General features: G+C 40.9%; 1 protein-coding gene across 5 annotated transcripts in view; it reads right to left on the bottom strand.

Moving 5' to 3' along the window:
- Nucleotides 1–607: 607 nt before the first annotated feature.
- Nucleotides 608–20,310, bottom strand: part of GRK7 (G protein-coupled receptor kinase 7) — a 33,542-nt gene continuing 13,839 nt past the window's right edge. For 3 of the 5 annotated variants that reach the window (XM_041733699.1, XM_041733700.1, XM_041733698.1), the window contains 2 exons: nt 10,328–10,602; nt 2,416–2,991 (listed from right to left, as the gene is read on the bottom strand). In XM_041733699.1, the coding sequence (XP_041589633.1) occupies nt 2,655–2,991; nt 10,328–10,602 (612 nt within the window). In that variant the 3' untranslated portion in view covers nt 2,416–2,654. Of the gene's footprint in view, nt 701–2,415; nt 2,992–10,327; nt 10,603–20,310 lie in introns of those variants that run through there. The other 2 variants (XR_005984547.1, XM_041733701.1) reach the window with 2 other exon arrangements.

Below are 20,310 nucleotides of genomic sequence, written 5' to 3'. Positions count from 1 at the left end.
GAGAGAGAGAATCCCAAGCAGATTCCCCACTGAGTGCAGAGCCAGATGCGGGGCTTGATCTCATGATCCTGAGAGCACCATCTGAGCTGAAATCAAGAGTCAGACACTCAATTGACTGAACCACCTAGGCACCCCAGTTTCTCATTTAAAATGTGAATAACAACCCTGACAAGAGGCTGCATTTTACCTTACACCATATAGCCTCTCTTAGACAGTTGTCTTATTTCTCTATGGCGTCCCCAAAATACCCAGGATAGGGCTCAATGTGTAACTTAACTCAACACATATTTACTTGGAGATTGTTTAAATATAGTTATCTTCCTCAATTACTATCTTGAGTTAGTTCTAAGAAATGAAACACAGATTTCTACTAAAGTTTATCAAAAGCAGTAGACATTTACAATAAGGAACCAATGCAAGAAGACATTACTTTGAAATGTCTAATTATAAAGCTAAATACTAAAAACTCTACTCTTGGCAAGTTCTGTCTTGTGATTTTGTTTTTTGTTAAAATAGACTTGTTACAAATTTCATCAAAATTTTTTTTTTTTTTTAATCTTTTTATTTATTTTTTTTTCATCAAATTTTAATCTACTTTCTTGTCTTAGGAAAAAGAATCTGCTGGACACAGTTGTATCTGCTTTGATGACCCAGGACTCTGCAGTGTCTCCAGAGCAGGATTTGGAGCATCAAGAACTTGCTGAGGATAGAGAATGAGCAGAAGGGTGAGTAGCAGATGAACTAACCCAGGACTCAAGTCCAAGAGGATTTCTTACTATTCCTGCAGGATATGGCTAATGCTGTCTTATAATTGAGAATTATTGTTAGCTGGATTCCAATTAACCAAATATTTTTTGACCAGTGTTTTTGCAACTCTTGCCTCCCTTACTCAAGAGAGAAAACTTTTAAAATGATTCAGCCAGGTTTCTCACCACTGGGACAAGTGAGATTTCCTAATGCACACATACATCTTTTTTTACCCTTTTATAAAATTTCATTTTATTATTATTTTTAGTAAGCTCTATGCCCAACGTGGGGCTTGAAGTCACAACCCCACTCTGAGGTCAAGGGTCACATGCTCTACCAGCTGACCAGCCAGGTGCCCCCCTTTTTTTTCTTTAAGTATAATCACCTCAGATTTATATTTATTTGTGCCCCAAATATTTTTTTGCACCCTTAGAATTTTCACTTTGGCTGTGCTCATGAGAAGTGCTAATTCTACAATAAAGTGCTGGCTGGGTAGCCACTTGAAGTGAGGGCTACCATTTGTTCAAATCAGCTGCCAAAGCCTATATTTCTCCTTCAAGTCTTGAAAGAGCCAAGAGCCTTAGAGCCAAAAGCCTACTTCACAAGATATGTGTGAAGAACTACAGTGTACAAGGACAGGAAAGTCTACAGGATGAATACAGATTATCTTCAGTTTTATATATACTGCAACTGCCAAAATTACGTGTTTTGGGGTTATTTGAAAAGTTGCTACCCCCCCCCAAAAAAAGTTGCTCCCAAATGTACAGTTGAAACCTTGAGCAACCCAAACATGAACCCTACATAACAGCATTTAAGCCTATGTGGCATGGTTCTCAAACTTGCCGGACATTAGAAGCACCTAGGGAGCTTCTGAGAATCTAGATGCCCAGACTGCACCCCAGACCAATTAAAATCTGGGGGTAGGAGTCAGACATTGGTACTTTTAAAAGATCCCTAGGTGATTCCAAAGTTCAGCAAAGTTTGGGAACTAATGGCATGTGGAAAAATACATATAAGCAATTTGTAGCATGTTACCTAAAGGACTCAACTTACGGAATACTTTAATTCACAGATCTCGTGAGTGTTTATGTTTAAAATGCTTCAACATTATAATGGTAAAATATTGCCGGAATATGACAAAGGGACTTTTGGTAAGTTAAAAAATATTCTGTAATTTTAAATATTGCCCAAATATTGCAATCCACTCCTTTTTAGGGAGAGGATATCAGGAACATTTATTTCCAGCTTTCAAATCCTTTTTATAACTACAGAGGCAAAAGAAATACTGAAAGATGAAGGGAAGAAAGGATATAAACAAAGAAAAACTAAAATGATTATTTACCAAGAATTGCAAATGCTCATTTTCTGAGCATTACCACAACGTTCCATTCTCTATTCCTAGGACTTTGTGTAATTTTCAGGGACATGATGGTGGCGGGCTCATGCTTTTAGTTTATCAAAATAAACCTGAGTGTTCCTTTTCCCAGGCCTCAGTGAAAACTGAGACTTTACTCATCTTTATGAAAAAAGAGAGAAAGAAGAAAGAGGTGGGGAGAAAGAGAGAGAGAGAGAGGGAGAGAGAAGGAAGGAAGGAGGAAGAAAGGAGAGGAAAGAAGAGGAAGGGAAGGAGAGAGGGGAGAAAAGGGGTAGAAGAGGGGAAGAGGAGAGGAGGTAAGGGGTAGGGTGGAGAGTGAGAGAAAGGGGAGGAGAGGGGAAAGAGAGGGGAGGCGGAGGGGAGGGGAGAAAAATGTGTCCTAGTGGTAAGCTCACCTGTCCTTTCAACTGTTCTATGGTTGAAATGCCCCTCCTGATTGATCAGTCCTCATTCAACAGATTTTCATGTGTTAGGAACATTCAAGGATTATGTCAGCTGAGATTCCTGCTGCCCATCTGGTAGAGAAAACAACTTATAATAACAAACACACACCAGACTTGGATGAATTACCATCCCCACAACCTGCAGGCCTGTTGGGGTCGTTCAATTCTTCAAACAGTCCTGTTTCTATAATCTCTTCCTGCCATGCTATGGGGACAGCACCTGTTGCAAATCTTTGGAAGAACACCTTGTCTTTATCATCAAATTCGATTCCCCGAACCTCAGAGAAATCTTCAATTTCAGCAATGTCTTTGGCATAAACCACTGAAGGATCTGGCACAAATGGGGGCTCAACCAGGCCAGCTTCCAGGCGAGCAAAATTGATGGTTTTGAAGAAAGGGTGTTGCCTTGGATCATCAGACTTTTCTCTGTGAAGAAAGGAGATGGTCAGCCTTAGACACAGTAACAAACCAAAACAGGAAATGTTTTAACAATACAAAGTGTGTAGCATTCTTTTCCTGCAATACATTTTATTTTAATTTCAAAGACAATATAACAATGTAAAGAATAATTTGGAAAAATAATAACTTGAAAAATCACCCATGATTTTAAAAAATTTACCCACAATTCCATCTTATGCAGACAGTAGCATCTTTGTTGTTTGCAGATAAATTTCACATGTAGATCTAATCTTCAGAGTCAAGCAGTTGACATGACTTTTATTTTTAGTGCTCTATGGAAATACAGGCAAAATTCAGTGGAACCCAAACCTGCTTGCCTACAACTTCCAGTCATTGCACTTTGCTCTACTCTTCAGGGTCACATTGAACAAGGGAAGCATGTCTCTTCCCACACAGCCCCCCTCACATTCTAAAGACAGCACCCATATCTCCTCACTCTTCATATAACATGATTTTTAGGAGCTCCACCTACCTCCCCAACTGCCACAATATTTTTAAAGATTTAAAAAATCCATTACTAATTTTTAGTAGCATCCATTCAATGCTCAAGACTATGGCTATTTTTTATCAAGCCCTTCTTCTTTGTGTTAGAAATCATTCCAGTATTTGCCTTAGTACAAGGGGGGGGGGGCGCGGATATGTGTTTCCAACTGTGTGACCTCTTGTATTAGTGATCTATTGCTGTGTAACAAACTGCCCCAACATTCAGTGGCTTAAAACAACATTATTATCTCAGTTTCTGTGGGTCAAGAATCTAGAACCAGTTTAACTGGGTGCCTCTGGTTCAAGGTCTTTCATGAGGTTTCAGTAAAGCTGTACATCCAGGGGCACCTGGTAGCTCAGTGGTTGAGTGTCTGTCTTTGGCTCAAGTCGTGATCCCGAGGTCCTAGGATCGAGTCTCACCTCATGCTTCCTGCAGGGAGCCTGCTTCTCCCTCTGCCTATGTCTCTGCCTCTCTCTGTGTGTCTCTCATGAAAATAAATAAATAAAATCTTAAAAAAAAAAAAAAAAAGGCTCTTCATCAAGGCTATGGTCTCAGCTGAAGGTTCAGGGGGGTTAGGGGAGGAAATCTGCTTCCAAGCTCATTCACATGGTTATTGGCAGGTCTTCGTACCTTACCACATGAGCCTCTTCACAAAGCTACCTTATAACTTTACAGCTGGCTTTCCCCAGGGCAAATGATCAGAGAGGGAGGAAGGGAGGATGGGAAAGAGAAAGAGTGAACCCAAGATAAAAGGCACAGTCTTCTTACTACCTAATCTTAGAAATGATATCTTATCACTTCTGCCATGTTGTTAGAAGCAGATGAATAAGTCCAGCCTACCCTTAAGGGAAGGGATTACACAAGAGTGTGGATAACAGGAGGTGGGGAAGAACGCCTGAGTGGCTCAGCGGTGAGGGCCTGCCTTTGGCCCAGGGCATGATCATGGGGTCCCAGGATTGAGTCCCACATCGGGCTCCCTGCATGGAGCCTGCCTTTCTCTCTGCCTATGTCTCTGCCTCTCTCTCTCTCTCTCTGTGTGTCTCATGAATAAATAAATAAAATCTTAAAAACAAAAAAGGAGGTGCGGATCTTTGGGGGCACACTAGGGGCAGCCTACTGCACATTTCTCTTGGTTCCTCTTAAGTACAGGTTTTTGTTTCGTTTTGTTTTGACAGAAAAGTCAATTTATGTCATAAATCAACCTTGGTAAAAATTAATCACTTTCATACGTTTCCTTTTACTTTTATTCCAGTTATCAAAAAGCTTTTAGGAAAAGGATTGAGGAATTCTCCCTTTAGAGACTTCCTACTATGTCAGATAATTACTGCGGTGGACTCTAACAGGTTCTAAACACAATCATGATGTTACTAATAACAATAGTGAGAATAACTGGCATTTATCCTGAACTCACTTTTAACTCACAAAGTTAAGCTCTGCATTTATGTTATCACATTTAACCATCACAATAATGCCTGTCTGTCTTTTCATTGTATTTTTAACCTCTTTATTTGCTTCTGCATTCATATATAGCTGTGCGTCTGAAAAGGCCAAAAAACACAGGTGAATTTTTCAAAGGAAAATTATAATAAAATATTATTATGGAAAAGAGAAATCCAGCTGGAGGCATTTGATGCCCAGCCATTCCCTGGGTTGTTCTGTGATTCAGGTCTAGCCCCATCCAGGATGGCTGATGCAGGACTCCTTGGACTTTTCTCATTATGACCCAACTGGAAAACAAGCATGGAGAACTGTATCATGAGATACTACAAGGTGTCTGTGTCTTTTTTATCCCAAGCCACCAAGTCTCCATCAATTTAAAGGAAGGAAAATGCAGGCTTGCTGTCTTCTAGAACCTAATGACTGATGTCTGTGTGGTTTACATCCTGTAGAGTCAGAGCCTTGAGGGAGGGTTACTGAGATAATTCAGTAAGATGGATTTTTCTCTTAAATTAGGTTTACTGAGGTATAATTTACACAGCAAATGGTGGTGGGGAGGATATCAGAGAGAATTTAAATGTAGCAGAACAAGGACAGACCTAGAATTCCACTTAAGGAGATAAGGAATGAACCCCAAGATTTTGTGTCTCAAAGAAAACAAAGGAGTTGGAATGGGTCCAGGTGCCATGAGGAAGGAGCTGGAAACCCCTTGATGGCCACCAGCAGGTATGAACACACTGTCCTAGGGGTCAAGAGAGCACCTTAGCCTCACTCTGAGCAGCTTTAACGTGGATAAACAAAGAGTGCCCAGGGGCTCAGGAACCTTGAGAAACTTGCCAAGCCAGTCTTGACAAGAGGGTGAACAGTTCTGTCTGTGGTTGCTGATGCTAACAACAAGACTAGGCTTTCCAACCCCTATTCCTTTTACTCAGTGTCTGGGCCACTGCAAATCTGATCGCTTTATCCTTTGCACTAATGACTCTTACCTCAGTTCTGTAATTAGAAATCACATGGATATTATTATTTTACTCTTGAATCTTTCCCTGACAGCTTCATTCAGGGACCTTTTGGCCCATCATTATGCAGTGCACTTTGGACAAATAGGAGAGGCTATTGATGGAGGCAACATCTTTTGCAATAGCCAGCCTGGCAGTGGCAGGAAGACTTCTCCTCCTGACTGGAGTAGATCCTATTTCGGAGCATTTACAGGAGCTCTTGTATTACTGAACCCCACAGAGAGATTACAACGCATTTTCTTATAACAGTTAATGAAGGAAAGATACCAACTGAGCATACTTGAAGACCACTCTGTGGGGTTTGGTCTGCCAGGAACAGTACGTATTGGTACAAAATTACGTGTTGGGGAAGCACTTAAGTCAGAGATTTGCATGGTTATTTGATCTTGTTCTGCTGTATTGACTGATTGGAAGAAAACCTGCAAAGTGCTTAAGTGGTCTTCAGCTTTTATTTTATTAGAAAACATCATAAACCCCATCTAGAGCCTTTGTGAGAGGCTCTGAAAAGCTTTCGACTTCTATGCAAAATTAATTCACAGACCTACAAAGACAAAGGAGGAGATGCTTTCAATGATGCCTAAAGAAGGAAAAGTGTTTTAAAATTTATTTCAAATGTTTGTGAATGCAAGAGGGAAGGGGCACTTGACCCCTCTGCTGTTTAACACATTGTGTAGGCATTTGCTTGGCTTTGAAGGACACCACTAAATTCATCAAACATTATCTCATTTTAATTTAAAAAATATACAGAGAGCTGAAATAAAAATGTTAGACGGTTTTCTCTTTCACCGAACAGCTGGTTTTTATATGCCTTTTCTCTAATGTTGTAAACAGTTTTATTCAAAACAGTCACAACAACAGATGCTTTATAAAAAAGTTTTGCTTGATGGAGCAGCTTCAGGCAATGATCCAGGGCTTTAAGGTGGTATTTTCCTGAAGAAATTTGTCAATATTTCATTTTATATACCCAAAGTGTGTTTATAGAGTATCAAGATAGATTTTCAATCGAACATGCCAAGTGGGTGGTAGTCTCTTCAGGGAGGTCATCTGAAGCATCTGAAGAGACTGCTTTTTCCTTGCTGCCTCTTCCACTGTTGGTGTGCCCTCTTATGCTCCCTGCCATACAGTAGAGATGGTCAGTGGTCACCATTTCTGGTTCTCCTCTCCTTCCTGGGCACATGGAAGGCAACACTAGCCAGATCCTTCTACCTGGTATAGGGCCAAGGGCTCCTTCTGGCCAAACCGAAGTGAGTGTAGGTCACTTCCCTGCTGAGGCAGTACAAAGCTCCTCTAGGTTCTCTACCCTTTCTTCTCTTGCTATCTCTTCTCTTGCTATAGTGACTGGAAGCCTCAAGTTCCAATGGAGCTGTCAAATGGAAAGTAGCCTGGCTTTCTGAGTCACTGCTCCGAAGGGAGATACCCGAAGGGAGGGCTGCTGCACCCATAATGGACTTTGTGTGAGTGAGAAAAATTCCTTTCATTTCAAGCTGTGGAGACTATGGGATTTGCTTGTTATCATGACATGGCTGATTCTGACCACATTAATACAACAATGTTGGAAGCTATACAGGAAAATCAGTTCCAGGTTTTACTTCGAGTAAACGTAGAGATTCCGTCAAATTTCAAAGTGCTCATTTGTTAGCTTGGTATCTGTCATGCTTTGGAAGTTATTACAAATGGATTTTGTTTTGCTATTTAAAGAAATGAGGTTGAAAATTAAAAGCTTACCTCCATATTCAAATATTTTGAATTAAGGCAGCCTCTTCTAGAGCCTTCACCAGCAGCTACTTGGAAGATTTAGGGTAATTTTACTGCCTACATTCTGGGGTAAATATTAAAAATCAGTCCTATAACTTCATGTTGTAGCTTTTGTATTTGTATATATTTTAAAATTTTGAAAATTCAATCTAAGAATTTAGACGTTCAAGCTCATAATTTAGCCAAAATATTATCTGCTATCTCTCTTAGAATAAACTAGTAATAATTGCTATCACTTTTTGAACAGGTCTGAACATACATTATATCTAACTTTACATATGTCATATCTAAACCTCAAAGTATCCCACTGTATTAGCCAGGATTCTCTAGAGAAACAGAATCAACAAGATGCTGGGGATCCCTGGGTGGCTCAGCGGTTTAGTGCCTGCCTTCCGCCCAGGGCATGATCCTGGGACTCCCAGGATCGACTCCCAGGATGAGTCCCAAGATCGACTCCCGCATCCGGCTCCCTCTGGGGAGCCTGCTTCTCCCTCTGCCTGTGTCTCTGCCTCTCTCTCTCTCTCTGTGTCTCTCATGAATAAATAATAAAATCTTAAAAAAAAAAAAAAAAAACAGGATGTTGAAGGGGTCCAGAATGTACCACAGTAGCATAAAAATTATTTTGAGCTGAAGGCATTTGCGAGTCAACAGATACAGGTTTGAACTCCCCTTATCGGCCTAGAAGCAAAGACTCCCCCAGAAACTCAACTCATAAATCTCCCTGGGAGTTTTAGAGCTGGGAAAGCTTGACTCTTCTTGTCTGCACCACACCTAAACAGACAGATTGTCACGAAACTATCATTATCTCCCATCTCTTCTCCTGAGGACCCATTTATCTCTCTCCTAAAGTCATTTGTTTTCACAGAAGTGCCCTTCCCCCCATCAATTCTAAGAAATTATTTGTTTTCCTGCAAGTACCCTTCTCCTCCTCCCCTTCCCCTATTCAGATGGCCTATAATTCTAATTGATCCCAGTCACATTTTTCTGTGAACTCTTATATATGTGCATCAATAAAAACCTGCCTTTTTCTCTTGCTAATCTGTTTTTTGTCAGCTTAGTTTGCAGGCCTCCAAACCTAAGAGGGTAGAGGAAAAGTTTTTCTCCCTGACAGTAATGTGTGTATGTATATGAGAGCGATTGAGAGAGGGAGAGGGAGAGAGAGAGTGAGAGAAGAGAAAAAGAGAGACAGAGAAAGAAAGACAGAAAGAAAAAGAGAAAGGGGAGGGAGGGAGGGAGGGAGGAAGAAAGAAAAAGAAAAGAGAAGGAGAGAGAGAGAGGGGAGGGAGGGAGGAAGGAAAGAAGGAAGGAAGGAAGGAAGAAAGGAAGGAAGGAAGGAAGGAAGGAAGGAAGGAAGGAAGGAAGGAAGGAAAGTAAAAAAGGCAGAGAGAAGTTTATTTTAAGGAATTGGCTCACACAATTGTGGAGGTTTGGCAAGTCCAAATCCTGCAAGGTAGGCTGTCAAGCTGGAGACTCAGGGGAAGAGTTGCACTTCAAGTCCAAAGGTGTTTTGTCAGCAGAATTCCCTCTTCTCCCAGGGAAGTCAGTCTTTTTCTGTTAAGGCCTTCAACTGATTGGATGAGATCCACCCACATTATGAAGAATAATCTCCTTTACTCAAAGCCTACTGATTTATATATTAATCTTTTTTTTATATTAATCTTAACTAAAAAATACCTGCACAGAAATCTCTAGAATAATTGATTATCTGAGTATTGTAACCTAATCAAGTTGTCAAAAAATTAATCATTACACCTCTAAATCCCCCATTTTGAAACATGAAGATATTGAGACTCTGAGAAAGTAGTTCAATTGCTTGAGGTAAAATGACAAATAGAGCTAGGATGTGAGTCTATGTTTGTGAATCTAAAGCCCTTGGTTTTTTCTTTGTAGAACATAGTCATCCACTGCCCATGGCCTTTTTATAGGTCAGCTTTTACTTCTTTTGTTTCTCCTAAAATATCTTGATCTTACTATTCCATGTAAGCAATAAAACTCAACTTTCTTCAAAAGTAACATCAACTGTATTTAACATACCTGGCAATAGTATATGTACTCACTAAATATCTGTTGACCAGTTGACATCTTGCAGAGACATTTAAAAGGGGCAGAATTTTCCAGAGCTATAACTTTCCAGTACTGATGGGTTTTAAGTTTTAGTTTTAATTTTATTCATTTTTGAATCATTTTATTCCCATGATTCAAAATTCAAAAGATAATAGGGTCATAGAGTGAAAATCCTCATTTGCATACTTGTCACCTGCCCCTAATTTCTTTTTCTTAGAGGCAACCAATCATAGACATTCTTTGTATACTCTGCCCAAAATATTTGGGTTCATGCTAGGCAACTATTTAAATTATAGATTTCTTTTCTTTCTTTGAAGTATGCTGCTTTGCACCTCACTTTTTTCACTTTAAGATATATCTGAGATCATCCTACATTGAGTGCTCACGGTGTTTGAAAGTACTGGAAATATGTAACCATATAATATGCAAAGAATAATAGGAAAATAATAATACTGAATTCCGAGGCCTTGTCACTAATCCAAAGTATTTTCCAAATCCCGTGGACAATGCTGACATAGCTAATCACCTCTACTATATGGTAGTTTACCTGCTTCCTAAACGTTGCTCTGGTTTCTTAGCCAAGAAGAGTCTGCAAATATCTTTTGCTTCCTCTGTGAAGTTATCATGTTGGAATTGGACGTCTTCTTTCAGGGTTCTTTGCTTTAAATCCTCTTTACTGACTTTTTCCTTGTAATCTTTGAATGGTGTCCGTCCAGCAACCATTTCATAGATACTGCATCCCATTGCAAACCAGTCCACAGGATAGGAATAACTCACTTTTTCCATTAGGATTTCAGGAGCCATATAACCATTGGTTCCAGCCTGTAGCACCCCAAACAAGAACAAAACAAAAACACTAATGTGAGTATAACAGATGCTGCTGATTGCCTGTCCAATGCCCATTCTCCTTTTCTTTCTTTGTGAAGGGGAATCCTAACTTATTTGGGGTGGCAATGTGTCTAACCTGATCTAGCCTCTGCTTTCCTAGCAGCCTCTGGTGCTGCTGGTGCAGGCCATGTCATCCATTCTGGCCAATGAGAAGTAAAGAGAATTTAGATGGAGTGCCTTCTAAAGATTTTATTTATTTATTTATTTATTTATTTATTTATTTATTTGAGAGAGAGAGAGAGAGAGAGAGAGAGAGAGAGAGAAAGAGAGCACAGAGGGAGAGTGACAAGCAAACTGCCCACTAAGCAGAGACCTGTTCCTGGGCTTGATCCTAGGAGCCATAGATCACAACCAAGCTGAAGGCAGACGCTGAGCCACTCAGGAGCCCGGCTGGAGTGCATTCTAAAATAGACAGATGAGGAGTGCCTGGGTGGCTCAGACAATTGACTCTTAATCTCAGCTGAGGGTTCATGCTAGGCATGGAGCCCACTGAATAAATGAATGAATGAATGAATAATAAAATAAAGAGATAGATGAAGCTGCCCTTGAAATGGGGAGGTCACGTAGCCCCACACTTCATCATTAAGGTAAAAACTTCAAGTGAATGTCTCTATGATTCCCCTAAGCTCTGCCTCTGTATTTTACTCACAGATAATAGAAAATTAGATGCATAGTTTTTTAAAGGTTGAACACTTTATTGCTAATATTGAATGTTTATATATTATCTGGTCTCTGATTCTTACTCTATTTGCTATATAACAATATTAATATCACACTCTGTGTCTGCATTAAAAAATTAGCATAATCATTTTAATCTAAAAAATTCCACACATGAAATTTCATTTAACATGCCTAACTATATTTTGCAGGCACATTTCTACTGACAATACATGCCAAATAACCACTGGGTTAAAAACATATTTTTTTATATAACATAAAATTTGCCCTCTTGGGGCACCTGGGTGGCTCAGCGGTTGAGTGTCTGCCTTTCGCTCGGGTCATGATCCTGCAGTCCTGGGATTGAGTCCCACATTGGACTCCTGGTGGGGAGCCTGCTTCTCTCTCTGTCTGTGTCTCTGCCTCTCTCTCTGTGTGTCTCTCATGAATAAAGATTTTTTTTTTTAAATTTACCTTCTTAATAATTTTTAAATATACAGTTCGAGAGTACATTCACATTGTTGTGCAACCATAATCACTTTCTATCTCCAGAACTCTCTTTATCTTGCAAAACTGAAACTCTAGTCCCATTCAACAACTCCCCATTGTCCCCCACCCCTACCCGAGGCCCTGGCAACCACCATTTTACTTTCTGTCTCTATGAATCTAACTACTCCAGGTACCTCATGAATGTGGAATCATGCAGTTATTGTCTTTTTGTGAATGTGTTATTTTAATACATTAATTCAACAGATTTTTAAAAATATTTTATTTATTTATTTATTTATTTATTTGAGAGAGAGAGAGAGAGAGATGGAGGGAGTACATGTGTGTGCAGAGGGAGGGGCAGAAAGAGAGGGTGGGTGAGAGGGAAGGAATCCCAAGCAGACTCCAGGTCAAGCACAGGGCTCCTCACAAGGGGCTTGATCCCACAACCCTGAGATCATGACCTGAACCAAAACCAAGAGTTGGACACTTAACTGATTGAGCCACTGAGGTGTCCCCAACAAATATTTAATGAATATCTATAACATAACTTATAAACTATATACACACACATACACAAACACATATGTTTTCCAAAAACTAACTTGTTTTTGGCTAAAGTATAATGTTTGACCTCTGTAGCAATTAAAAATTCAAAGAACACCCTAAAATGATAATAAGCTTCTATTAGTCCATAAAAATGATATTATAAATTATTAGCATAGCTGTGAGAAACAGAGGTGCTCTGTAAATTGACTCATACTTTTAGGAGAGCAGTAAGATGTAGAGTCATAGCAAATAATAATGTACCAACTGAAAAAAAAAAAATTAAATAATGTACCAACTGTTCCTATCCTTCAACCAGGTTACTTAATCCTGAGTATATACCTCAAAGAAATGACTCAGAAAAAAGAAAAAGGAATCTACATTGAGATGTTCATAGCTCCATTATTCATAATGGTCACAAGCTGGAAACCTCCAAATGCCCATCAATAAAGACAACAGATTAGAGTCTATGGCTAATACCAAGAAGTTTATATATATAATGGACTTCACATACTTATTACAAATATGCATTCCAGTACATCAAAAAAGGTTGGAAAGGGATGCCTGGGTGGCTCAATGGTTGAGCATCTGCCTTTGGCTCAAGGTGTGATCTGGGAGTCAGAGGATCGAGTCCTGCATCAGGCTCCCTGCATGGAGCCTGCTTCTCCTTCTGTCTGTGTCTCTGCCTCTCTCTGTGTGTCTCTCATGAGTAAATAAATAAAATCTTAAAAAAAAAAAAAGAAAGTTGGAAAGTGTTAGTTGTGTATTGGGTGATTTTTTTTTTTCTGATTCCTTAAGTATATGTTTTTCTATGCACTATACATATGCCTTAGGAATATTACATTTCATAGATAATTTCTACATGGATAATAACAATGAAAATTATATATGGCCCAAGCACTAATGGGAAGTAGTTGGCTTGTTCTGGAAGTGACTGGGTTCTGACAGGCTGAGCATGAGTCAGCATGGCACTGCTGTTTTCATAGAAGCTGATATATAATTTGGGTGACCATACGTTCCGGTTTGCTGGGTACAGTCCCAGTTTACATTTGTTGTCCTAGAATCTTGTCTAGTTTTGCATTTCTCCAGACAAAAGGGTCCTGTAGGCTCCCCTGAGACCCAGGATGAAGTCTTACTCATCTTTCTATCGAAACTAGGAATTTACTGTAGGGCCTCACCATCCAACTGATATTTATTGAGCTAAGCTGAGTAAGTTCTAGGGATACCAAGATATATAATACCTGGCCCCTACCCTTCAGGATTTACAGGCTGGTGGAGAAAGGTCAAAAGGTTAATTCAATAGAGTAAATGCCAGTATGGGAGTATAAAACAAGCACAGGGAGGCCAGAGGTGTGTGTGTGTGTGTGTGTGTTGATACTTCACTGAAGAGTCAGTGATAGCTGAGCTGAATCATGAGGGAAGAATCTGTCACCCAGAGAAAGCTAGCCAGCTAACAAGCATGTACGAGAGATGGAGCCAGAAATAATGTGGGGTGTTCAGGGAATTTTAAGGAATTTGGCATTTATGGAACACAAGATCTGTGGGATACAACGGTGGGAGGGAAGACTAGAGGGAGAGATATGGATGAGATTGAGAAACACTGTATGCCGAAATAGCAAAAATCCATTCCCAGTCTCCCTTTCCCCGTGTATCTCCCTATCAGAGATCAGAAGGCTAAGCACTCCATCTTTCAGCTTCCTTTGTACCTAAAGAGATCATATGATATGAGCTTTATTTGGGAGATGTATAAGGCAAAGGTGTTGAGGGTTGGGGAGAAAGGGGAGTAAGCCCACTCAGAAATAAATGAAAGTTATAGGATAGGTTAATGGATCAATAGAGGGATGGATAGACGGATAGACATGTGATAAAGTGAATCCAATAAATTATTAATGATATACAATGGAATACTGTTTGACCATAAAAATGGATGAAGTGCTGATACATGCTACAACATGGATGAACCTTGAACTCATTATGTGAAATAAAAGAAACTAAACACAAAAGGCCACATATTGGGTTTCCATTAATATATAATGTCCAAAATAGGCAATTCCATAGAGCCAGAAAGTGGGTTAGTGGTTGCTTAGGGTTGGGACAGGGGGAGTGGGAATGACTGCAAAGTGGTAGAGGGTGAAGAAAAGATTCTAAAATTGTGATAATGTTTGCATCGCTCTATGAATACACTAAAATCTACAGAATTGTACACTTTAAATGGGTCAACTTTATGGTATTTAAATTATATCTCAATAAAGCTGTTCAAAATGTCCATAGCAAATGCTAGGTAATGGGTATATAGGTGCTTGTTTTAAATTCTTTCAACTTTCCTGTATGTTTGAAGGCTTTTATAATAGAACACAGAGGGAAAAGGAGTGAGGGAAGGGGATGCAATGCCAGGTGTTACCAGGTGGCTGCCTATCCATCAGGCACAATAGAATCTTCTGGAAGGGTCATAAACAGGAACTGTAGGGGAGAGTGAAGAAGGGGGAAATCCATCTACCCAGCTCCCTCTCATCTCCTATTTCCATTAGCCAAGGATTACCCAAAAGCTAACTAGTCTGTTATTTCCAGGTATGTAGTCCAGACCTTCAGCAGCTTGCTAGAAACCAGGATTCACATTGCATCATACATTTCCTCCAATTCTAAAAGTGGAGGAGCAACTCGGCCTACATGTGGAGAGCCAACAGGGTGCTATCCAGGAGAGAGAGAAAAGGCAGAGAGGGACTATAAGAAGGTGTATGAGGTTTGTGGCCTAGTACATCAACTTGAAACTTCTCAAAGATGTACTTTGGTGTGGGGCTTCTTTCATTTGCAATGCTGGCTACTGGCTGGCCATTCAATCCAGAAACCAATGGCTGTCAGAATTGGGAAACTTTCTCATATTATTTCTTTGATCATTTTCTCCTTCCCATTTTCTTTTCTCTCTTTTTGTTTTTAGAAATCCTGAATGTATCCTCTATGTTTCTTATCTTTTGCTCCTATTTTCCATCTCTTTGTCTTTTTCTAGGATTTCTTTTTTTTCTTAGAAGACTTCCTCTATTTTTTCCCAAACTCTTCTATTTTTTTTAAAAATCATTTTACTATGGGAAATTTCAAACATATACAGAAGAAAGACTAGAATAATAAACTCAGTATATGCTACAATCAGCTTCAACAATTATCAACAGTCTTGTTTCATCTGTGTCGCCTACCCACTGCCACTGCCCCCAGACTATCCTAGACATCATATCGTTTTGTACTTCACTATGAATTTCTAAAAGCATAAGGACACTTAAAAACAAAACCAAGGGCAGCCCCGGTGGCTCAGTGGTTTAGCGCCGCCTGCAGCCCGAGGTGTGATCCTGAAGACCCTGGATGGAATCCCACATCGGGTTCCCTGCATGGAGCCTGCTTCTCCCTCTGCCTGTGTCTCTGCCTCTCTCTCTCTCTCTGTGTGTCTCTATGAATAAATAAAATCTTAAAAACAACAACAACAACAACAACAAAAAAACAAAAAACAAAGCCATTGCAATACCATTAGTTCACTTAAAAAAAATAACAGTAATTCCTTAACATTATCAAATATCTGGACATGTTTACATTTCTCCAATTGTCCTACAAAACTGTCCTCTAATAGTTTGCTTAAATTTGGATCTAAATAAAGTTCATATAGTGTCATTGCTTGGTATATCTCTTTAATCTCTGTGAATATATGAATTCCTCATCTGTTTGCCTCCCTAGCCCCCTGGAAGTTTTTGTTGGGAAAACTGGCTAAACTATAGAGTGCCCCAGGTTAGATTTTGCTGACTGCATCCCTGTGGTGTCATTTAACATGTTCCTCTATTCTTTGTGTTTTCTGTAAAATAATAGCTAGATCTAGAGGCTTAATCCTTCTTTTTTTTTTTTTTTAAGGTCTTATTGATTTATTCATGAGAGACAGAGAGAGAGAGGCAGAAACACAGGCAGGGGGAGAAGCAGGGTCCCTGTCGGGAGCCCCATGTGGGACTCTATACCCAGGACCCCAGGATCACGCCCTGAGCCGAAGGCAGACACTTAACCACTGTGCCACCCAGTTGTCCCGAGGCTTAATCCTTCTACTGAAATTTCATTTCTGCAAATGTTTTTTATTAAAATATAATTAACATAGAATAATATGCACAGGTAGTAGATGTTCAGTTCAATAAATTTTGATAATTGTGTACACCCACATAAATACCACCCAAACAAGAAATAGAATATTTCATCCACCCAGAAAGTTCCCTGGTATCTCTTTCTAGTCCATTCTCCTCTCCATTTCCCAGGCAACCACTTTCTGATTTCTGTCACCATAGATTTGTCTGTTTCAGGATTCATATAAATGGAATAGTATGGGGCAGCCCCGGTGGTGCAGCAGTTTAGTGCTGCCTGCAGCCTGGGGTATGATCATGGAGATCTGGGATCGAGTCCCACATTGGGCTCCCTGCATGGAGTCTGCTTCTCCCTCTGCCTGTGTCTCTCCCTCTCTGTGTGTGTCTCTCATGAATAAATAAATAAAATCTTTTTAAAAAATGGAATGGTAGATAAAAAATAAAAAAATAAAAAAATAGTATGGTAGATACTCTTTTGTGTCTGATTTCATTTTTTTGACATGTTTTTGAGATTTATCCATGCTGTTCTGCAAAAATTATTTATGATTTTTTAATTTCTCAAATGTCCTTTCTTCTCTGAACGTTCTTTGTTTTCTAGCATCTGTTTTTGCTTCATAGATAACAGTATCTTCTGTTAAATCTCATAAGATAGTAATTATAAATTTTAAAAATTGTTCCTTTCTACTCATTGCATTGTTTCTGCTTTCTGTAGCCTCCTTTCTTCTGTTTGTTTTTGCATAGTCTTATTTTGGAGTGTTCCTTTCATAAAAGATCATTGACTGCTCTTTTTTTTTTTTTAAGATTTTATTTATTTATTCATGAGAGACAGAGAGAGAGAAGGAGACAGAGATAGAGGGAGAAGCAGGCTCCCCACTGAGCAGAGAGCCCAATGCAGGACTTGATCCCAGGATTCTGGTATCGTGACCTGAGCTGAAGGCAGATGCTTAACCTACTGAGCCACCCAGGGGCCCAATCTTTGACTGTTCATATCTAAGAATGTAACATGAAAAAGCGGATAAGAAGCTTGTCAACTGATGGGCTTTACTGTAGGGTGATCCTGCAAAGCCCTTTCAATGGGGACTGACCTGTGAGTATCCACACACCTTTTGTGTTAGGCTACTTCATTTCCTCAGAGAGAGATGCTCCAATAATACCACATTTGAGAGGGGTCAGTCCACTTGCTCTCATTCTGGAAGCTAAGGTGAGGAGGGGGCTGAGGGTCTCCTCCCTTTCCATAGTATTTCACTTTCTACACCTCTCAGTTGGAGTGTATGTTCCTGAGTCCAGCTTCTCTCCAGTTCAATCTCCTCTGCTGGGGTGGGAAAAGCAGGAAGAAGGACTACAGATAACATCCAACTGCAGCTTAGACTGGTGGCGATTGGTAAATTCTACTTAACAGCACTGATGGTGAGCTTGCTCTGTGTGTGGCATCCTTCCAATGAGCAGATTTCAGAGGTGAGTGACTTTAGGGATTAAAATAGCTAATCAGGACACCAGATAAACATCAGTGGCTCAGTAGAAGGCATAGGGTGAGAGTGGAGAACATGCCATTTCCTCAACAAAGGATGTGAGACACAGGCTAGGGGAAAAGTTGGAAATAATAATGTACAATACTTATTAAGTGCTTATTATATGCTAAATATTTTCTCAAGTGCTTTATGTGCATTTCTTGTGTCATCTTTATGAGAAGGCTATGAGATAGAAACTATTTTATCTTCCATTTTACAGATTAAAAAACTGAACTATGGAGGGCTTGAATCTTGCCCAAGGTCACCCACCCAAGATTCACAAACATCCCTGCACTTTGAACCACTATGTTACACTGCCTCTATGGAAGTAGGTGAGGTGGCTTTTTCTTACCCTTCCAAGTTTCCTTCAGGATTTCTTTTCTCTCCTTAGAGTCTTCTTCTTCCCTCTCCCCAGCTACCAAGGACCAAAACCTTGGTCCTTCTTGCTTGAGTTGCTTCCCTTCCCCTTTTCCTAATATCCTTTGCCTGTATCTCCGCTAATCAAGCTGGCTGGGCTGCTCCCCACTACAGAGGTTGCCGGGAGGTGGGGATCAGATCCTGAACCATGCTCCAGGACCAAGTTGCTCCCAACCCAGGGAAATAAATGAAGAATCAGCCTGCCATCTTTACAGCACTATAGCCTCTTGGTAAATGGAAAGAGCATGAGGCAGCATGCAGGGGAGCTTCAGACCCATTCCAAATAATTTTTAGGACTAAATTTACCTCTTGGCCCTAAAGACAGAAAATGTCAGTGATGGAATTTTGAAGGGCACCACCTCCTTAAGGAGTGGAGGTATTTCACAGAGAAGAATGGAATTAGAGGCGCAGGCCAGATTCTAGGCACCCAAATTCCAACGCAGCCTCCAGCTGAAAAAATTAATTGCCTGCCCTTTATGCCATTTGTCTTCTGCATGTGAACTGCCTCCTCAGAGAGGGGTGGGAGGAGAGAACGGGCCAAGCAGCATGGGGCAGGGTCCAACCACGCTGACCTCTCACAGCTCAGTTTAACTCCTGCAGTCACAAAGGGCCCCCACACATCAGTCTCTCTGTCATCAAAACAGTCGTTTTCAAACCATGTGACCAGAACTGCCATTGGCAGGACTATAGGGATCACCCAAATGTCAGCAGCAACAAAACTCTTAGAGGAATTTTCTCTATATGTTTTTTGTTCTGTTTCCTCACTTTGTTTTGTTTTTGTTTTATAGTGCCTTTTGATGGATCCACATAGTCAATACCTGGTCAGGCAAAACAAGGTATACCCAGCAATGCAGGGTATAAAGCATCAGACCTCATGGAGTTTAAGAAGCCAGTAATAATGCCTCCTTCCATATTGCCCCCCCCCAAGGGGCATCAAGAAGTCCATCTACAACAGTCGCTGCATGTGTATTGCATAGGCCCATCAGGACCACCAGACACCCACAGGTGTTGAAACTTTGAGGATGGTGAACACCCTAGAGTTGGGATTAGGATCAGAGCCAGCCAGTCCAGACCTGAGCAGACACCCCTTACATTGCTCTTGCTGTTAGATGCTGGCTTCCACTGACCCTGTAGCTGTTGTCACTCTTACCCCTGGTCCTATGGGACTCAAGTGGCAGGGCCAAACTGGGCAGATTCAGCACTCTGAACAGTCCCAGTGTGACTCTGGACAGCAGTGGACTGTGACCTTGGCAGTACTGAGAACAGGGAGGGGGACGGAGAGGGCACAGTTCACATCTTAATGGTTTTATACATCCATGAAAGACTGTGTGTGTGAACGCATGCATGTTTACGTGCAGGTCCTTCAAGGTCAAGGTCACCAGTAAACCTCCAGCACCCACTGGATCTGAAAAGTTGGCAAGCTTAATCATTGGAAGAAGTGCCAGCCAACACCGTGCCCCTGGTGTGGCCAGGCCAAGCTGGATTTGATGACCGGGCAGGGAGAAAGATGCAGAAAAGGAAGCTCTCTGCTTTTGTCGGCGGTGGCCCAGCAAACCGGCCAGCGGAGCAAGAAACTGCCCGCGGATGCCTCTTCCCCCCAGCTCATCACAAACCAGATCCACTCGACAGCACAATCCAAACAGAAGAGGGAATCAGAATGTACATCTTTTGTTTGCCGTGGCAGGAGAACTGTTGAGCAGAGGAAAAAAACAAGCTGAGCTTAGCGCTATCAGCTGTTTCCTGGGGCTCGCTCCTTCCTTCCTCCGAGGGGGGCCTGGCCGCTTTGTTCTTGTTCCCAGCTGCTCCTCTGCGCCTTTAAGCGGTGGCCTTTGCAGACCTCAGAGGAATGCGGCCTGAGACCCCAGGGGATTTAGCTCTGAGGCTCCGCCTGCATGCTCAGCCCCAGGCTGCAGCCTCCACAGTGC

This window comes from Vulpes lagopus, chromosome 19, assembly GCF_018345385.1.
Source record: "Vulpes lagopus strain Blue_001 chromosome 19, ASM1834538v1, whole genome shotgun sequence".
NCBI classification, from domain to species: Eukaryota; Metazoa; Chordata; class Mammalia; order Carnivora; family Canidae; genus Vulpes; species Vulpes lagopus.
The sequence above is the reverse complement of the archived record's forward strand: the minus strand, read 5'-3'. Positions and strand labels throughout refer to the sequence as shown.